The sequence below is a fragment of the Sesamum indicum genome, linkage group LG3 (assembly GCF_026168435.1).
Source record: "Sesamum indicum cultivar Baizhima isolate 11 linkage group LG3, ASM2616843v1, whole genome shotgun sequence".
NCBI lineage: Eukaryota > Viridiplantae > Streptophyta > Magnoliopsida > Lamiales > Pedaliaceae > Sesamum > Sesamum indicum.
In genome coordinates, this window is record NC_142659.1 from 19,784,451 (window position 1) to 19,790,486 (window position 6,036).

Sequence of the window (6,036 nt, forward strand, 5' to 3'; positions counted from 1 at the left end):
CCCCTTAGTTACCTTGCAAGTTGACTTTGATGATATTAATGTTGAATGTGTAGATTACATGTGTAGATGTCTACATTCAACTTTCCTCGAAGTTGAAAGAAGGAGAAAAGTATAGCCTACAAATCGTAATTAATAGAAAAACCTACAAGATCATATCCTTCTTTCGTTTTATGTACGTGGAAGAGAATTGCAATTTCATTTAATTTTTTATAAACTATATATTATATATAAGTGTAGAAAAAAAATAAAAAGAATCAATATTCGTTCTTACATTTTCTTCAAAATGATGTGAACTTATAATTATGAGATTGGTAGATTCGATTTGATTAACAGTCTATAAATACATTGATCACTATCAAAAATAACAAAAGATGAGACATTTTATTTCGGGTTTCATTTTGAGAGTCGTTCCGTGTGCATATATCTCATTGATCCTGATTACACTTTTGTATTATGTATTAGTGTTAATTAGATCAATATGTGATTGATATATATATAAAATAAAAATAATTAGATAAATCAAACTATAAGTTAAAGTAAATAGTAAATTAATTGTAGTGTTTTTTAGATTTAAAATAATTACAAACAGTTTCTTGTTATCTCAAAAATTATCGGTACCTACATGATTCTAATTATCGTCTAATAAAAAGTCTAGCCCATTAATTGTGGACTATAAATTATATTCAAAATATTTGTATTTTTTTTAGTTTTCAAAACTTTCCACCCACGATTTTTTTATAATAAGATGACAATTCAAGACTTCTATGGATTGCATAATTTCACCAAAAAGCATAAGAACTTTATAATTCTTTTAAATAATAAGGCATATTTGTAATTATATTAAACCTCAAAAAACTCATCGTAATTTACCTTAAAAGTAAAAAAGGCTTAAATATATTTTTGATGCAATAGTTTTGGCAGTTTGGTATTTTATCCTTTATTTTTAGGGTTGCAAAATAGTCCTATAACCTTTTGAAATGTCGCAAATTTGATCCATTCGAAACTGAATTTTGCAGAAGTTGTCGGAACAAATCTTATTCACCTCTCAATTTTAGTATTTCAATCCTTTATCTTTCTGAAGTTGCAAAAGAGTCCTGTAACTTTTTATTATTTTTTCATTTTAGTTCTTTTGGTGTCGGATTATGTAGACATTGTCCAAATAAAAATAAACCAATTAGAATAAAAATTACAATTTAAATAAACCACCTGATGCACATAAATTTATTCGTAAAATTTAGCATCAAAAAGATTAAAATTTTGAAGAGTGAACAAATTACCAAAAAAATTTATAATTCTAAAAAAATAAAAACGATAAAGTAGTAAAATTACAAAATAACAAATATATTTAAGCCAAGTAAAAATATACATCATATATGTGTCGGTATAATACAATTAAATAATATGAACATGCAATGCTGGATCCTTCACCTGTACAATGCTAGAATGGGTGGGTCGCCGCCCCCTACGTTCACTTAATGTCATTAACTCTCTGTACATAAACTACAATTGGCAGAGCCCAGCAATTAGATGACATACCATCAATTCTTTCGTCTTTCTTTGTTTATGTAATAACTTGGGTAGCTCAAAGAGAGGCTACGTGTCACCGACCTTAGTGCGTGGAAACCTGCAACACGTGGCTTGTGTCTGGGAGAAAGTACAAAAGCAATTGCTTGATGTCTCATAGAAACTAGAATCAAGATATAGATGAGAGATTAATATGATTAAAGAAATTAAGGGTTTTCTTTTGATGGGAAAGAAAGAAACAGAGTACTGATCTGGACGGTGCTAAACCTAGTTCGCCACGTTTAGGGCAGAATCTGATGCCACCGACCCATCTCGCCACGTGTCCTCGTTTCTAACACTATAAAGAACATCACAAGAAAGCTGCGTCCCATCAGTATTCGGTTGTCCTGAAACCCAAACGCTATTTAAGCAAAGTGTACAAATCAAAGCAATCACTATCTGCACTACTTCTGTTCAAATTTCTGATATTCCTTCAACTACTTTTCTTCTTTGTGTGTGTGTGTGTTGGTCAGATCGCTCGACCTGATTAATATTTGCAAGAATGGGCCGTTTTTGGACTTTGATTACCTACCTTCACTCTATGGCCGGGTAACTTCTTCTTCTTCTTCTCTCTCCCTCTCTCTCTCTCTCTCTCCGCGTCACTAATTGGACATGTTTGTTTGTGTTCTTGCAGGCCAGGAGTGATGCTTCTCTATCCATTGTAAGTTATTCTTCTATCCACCAATCATTTGAAATTTGTCCATTTTTTTAAAAAAATTAAAGTAGTACATCATTTTGGCTCACTGGCCACGGTCCAAATATTTGATACGGGGTTAATTACATTTAACTTATTGAGAAAAAATAAATGAATAAAAAAGACAGCAAAATTCCTTAAATTTTCAGAAATTCGATCATGGGTCTGATTGTTTTTTCTTTTTTTCTGTTTTTTAACTTTAAATGGTCATATTACTCTTTTATGTTCAATTACTAACATTTTCACTTAAAGATCTGTTGTATTTATACATGTATATATATATATCATGTGCTAAAATATTAATATTAAATAAGTTTTTAGTATTAAAAATTTTAAATGGGTTTAACACGACATAAATCCAGACCAAAATTTTATTATTATCCACTTAAAGAAAAAAAAAATAGTTGACGGCAAGACGACTTATCAAAATAATGATATTAATATTGAATTATTCTTCTTTTAATAGTTTTTTGTCCATAATTAATTTGGGTTTTGGTACGGCAGGTATGCATCGGTGGTGGCTATAGAAAGCACCTCAAAATTAGATGACGAACAGTGGCTGGCGTATTGGATTTTGTATTCCTTTCTCACTCTAATGGAGATGCTGCTCCAACCCCTCTTGGAATGGTACGTTTCCACCTTTAATAAAGAAATTAAAAATGTACTAAAATCGTTATTTCTTATCTGAAAAGTGATAATGTGTCGGTATTTGGCATTGATGATTTGCAGGATCCCCATATGGTACGATGTGAAGCTAGCATTCGTTGCGTGGTTGGTGCTGCCTCAGTTCAGAGGCGCTGCTTTCATTTACGAAAAATTCGTCAGAGAAAAGCTGATCAAGAAATACGGAGGACCACATTTGCAGAAATCCCCCAACTCCAAAGGCAAAAACAAGTTCGTCGATTTCATCTCCACCAAGAAGGTATTTTACATGCCCAATATTGTGTTCAGGCTTCAAGATAATTTTTTAAATAATCTTAGAATTAAAAAATTCGTCCTATTTAATTCTCGATTTTGCGAGATTTTTTTGAAATAGTCGCCGACACGTTTAATTTTATGTTTTATGATGTTTATGTGATTAAATATGTAGAGTATTTTTTTTTTTTTTTTACGTTGTGTCTATTTTAGAAATTTGATTTAAAATACAATAATTTATTTTTTTATATTTTTAAAATGTATTTTTTTATTTTAAAAGATAAATTATTTTGTTTTAAAAATATAAGAGGGTAAATTCTTTTCGTAGAAAAATAATTGATTATTTATAATATTAGGGAGTTTAAAATTGCATTAACCTCGATAGAAATTTGATAACTAATTCTGACAGACAGTATATTGATTATATACACAACTAAAGAAAATAGAGAAAATAATTTCTTTACTAATTTTATATTAATGAGAAGTCATTGATATGTGTGGTGCAGGGGGAGCAAGAAGCGTATTAGTGAAGAAGCATTGATTAGGGAACTGTGTGCTTTTTGACTGATCTAATCTGGCCGGCTGTTTTTTTTTTTTTTTAATGTTTTCTTGTAACATGATGTACGGATGATGATGTTCTATCAACAACGGCTTTTACTTTGGTGGTGATTGTATAATATAGCACACTAGTTACATTTTTACTTTTTCTTTTTTTCTTTGTTCGATTCGTATTGACTGCTTTTGATTCGATCTGGACCATGTTGAACCTCTTTTCTCTAGTTGTCTTTAAACTCTTTTGCCTGGGAAAATAAGGTTTGTTTTTTAATGTCCGTTAATACTTAGCAGTATGCTCAGATGGGAGGACGATTTTGCCAAATTATAATATGATGTGAGTATTAATTATTATGATTAAGAAAAGATTATAATCTAAATAATGATCAATGAATAATTATTATATTTTAAGAACAAATATTAGTGATGAAAATCGGTCAGAATATATCTCATGATGAGTAATTTTGAATAATGAAAATTGATCACGATCTCAAAAAGAATTGGTCAAGATCTCATTATATGAATAACGAAAATGGGTCACGATGTCATGATGAATATTGGTGTTTCTTTTAACAAGATCAACATTTTTAGTCGTAATTAAAAAATTATGATAAATGTTTAGATCATAGTTGTTAATATTGAGATTCAAATCTTCGGATTAATGTGTTTTAGTAGGTTGCTAGTGTTGAATAATTAAACTATTTTAGCTGTATCTAATTGTGATGAGACACTTTTTCTGGTACACGTGCCTTGGAAAATAAGATCTTTTATTTCGCTTTAGTGTATAATTCATTTCATTTTCCGTGTAGTACTTGTCGGAAAATATTCTATAGATTGCATATATTTGGTGCAGTTATACAAATTAGAACGATCAGCTTTGGTGTGTAAAATGATTGCAAAAGATTGAAAACATTCAGCAACACCATCATGGTAGAAGGATTTTCACAAAATTTTAAAATTAGTGGAGAATTAGTCCTGCAAAATAAATATTAACACTTCAATACTTAAGTCGGTAAAGTTATAACTAAAGAAATAAGTGGAAAACTTGAATCAAAGTAAGAACAATGGTTGAAAATATTGTGAAAGTGAATAAAATTGTATGAAGTGTCAAAGTATGTTGGAAATAACATAGAAAAATGAAAGAAAATGAAAGTTTGAATATGATAGCTTGTGTTACCAAAATCACACCATGTCTTAATTTATAAGTATCCGTAAAGTAAGCTCTAAGTGTTGGTTGCTGCAAATCTGGTCCCATTAGATAGCTGCATGTGTTGGCTTTGTAATAAAAGAATAATTATAGGATTTGGACTTATCTAGACAAAGATATGATTGTTTGACTAAGCATTGTCCAACCTGCATGGGTATATAGGAATGCAGCTAATTGCTGACAAAAAAGTCAATTCCAGTAAGGCATGTTGGAGTTATTTGGAGATTTTTTACTATGACGTATCCTAACGTGCCAACCACCTGTATGACATGGTCGTCCTACTGTATGATGACTAGATTTGTTGAAATAGGTTTTCTTCTTGGGTCTGCCAGACTATTAGACATATTGTGGCTTTATGAGGTAAAGGGCCTAACTCATGAGCCGATTGGGCTATACCTGTTGGGCCATTAGGTTCAGGCCCCACCTCCTTGCTCTTGGACTCCGAAGGTAAATCTTGAGGAGGCATCAAATAGCATAATTTTTCCATTTTAATCTGGAATTACGTGTGGACGGTTAATCACGGATATTTTGGTGGGGCAAGAAATTAATCATTCTTTGAAAAGAATGAAAAAAAAGGTGGGAAAAAATTGAAATGTTGCGTTAAAACTTGACATATAGATGAGTGGTCTTTCCTAGAATTACTATGTCAGAGGCTGGTGTCCCAAACGGAGTTCATTTATCTTATTAGGATGTGTTTCTCATTGGTGTCATTATCTTTTATGTTGAATGGGGAACAATTTGGGAATTTGAGCCTCGTATAGGGATTAGCCATAAGGATCCTCTATCTCTTTACCTATTATGTGTGACGATGCATTCAATATGATTTACAAGTGGCGGAGTGACGAGGGGAGATTCGTGTGGCAGTGGCGCATTTGGCCCAAAGGATATCCAATCTGTTATTTGTTGACGACTCTTTGCTATTTCTACAGGCGCCAGAAGGGGTGATTCCTACGCTTAAACAAATTCTAGTCAATATGAACGAGCCTCAGAGCAGGTGGTTAATTTTTAAAAGTTCAAAGATTTTTGTTCAAATGTGGAGGTAAGAGTGAGGGAAAGGATGACAGCTATTTTACGAGTGCGTGTGGTGGCAAAGTTGGAGAAATAT

General features: G+C 31.7%; 1 protein-coding gene across 1 annotated transcript; it reads left to right on the top strand.

The window, feature by feature from the left end:
• Window positions 1-1,888: 1,888 nt before the first annotated feature.
• On the top strand, window positions 1,889-3,873 carry LOC105158151 (HVA22-like protein e). Its single transcript, XM_011074792.3, has 5 exons — window positions 1,889-2,112; window positions 2,198-2,224; window positions 2,762-2,884; window positions 2,987-3,179; window positions 3,679-3,873. The coding sequence occupies exons 1-5, from the start codon at window positions 2,066-2,068 to the stop codon at window positions 3,697-3,699; spliced, it is 411 nt and encodes a 136-aa protein (XP_011073094.1). The 5' UTR covers window positions 1,889-2,065; the 3' UTR covers window positions 3,700-3,873.
• Window positions 3,874-6,036: the final 2,163 nt, after the last annotated feature.

Coding starts and splice junctions, on each gene's coding strand:
- LOC105158151 (XM_011074792.3), top strand. CDS start 2,066: ATGGGCCGTTTTTGGACTTTGATTACCTACCTTCACTCTATGGCCGG. Junction 2,885..2,986: donor CTCCAACCCCTCTTGGAATG/GTACGTTTCCAC, acceptor GATGATTTGCAG/GATCCCCATATGGTACGATG. Junction 3,180..3,678: donor ATTTCATCTCCACCAAGAAG/GTATTTTACATG, acceptor TGTGTGGTGCAG/GGGGAGCAAGAAGCGTATTA.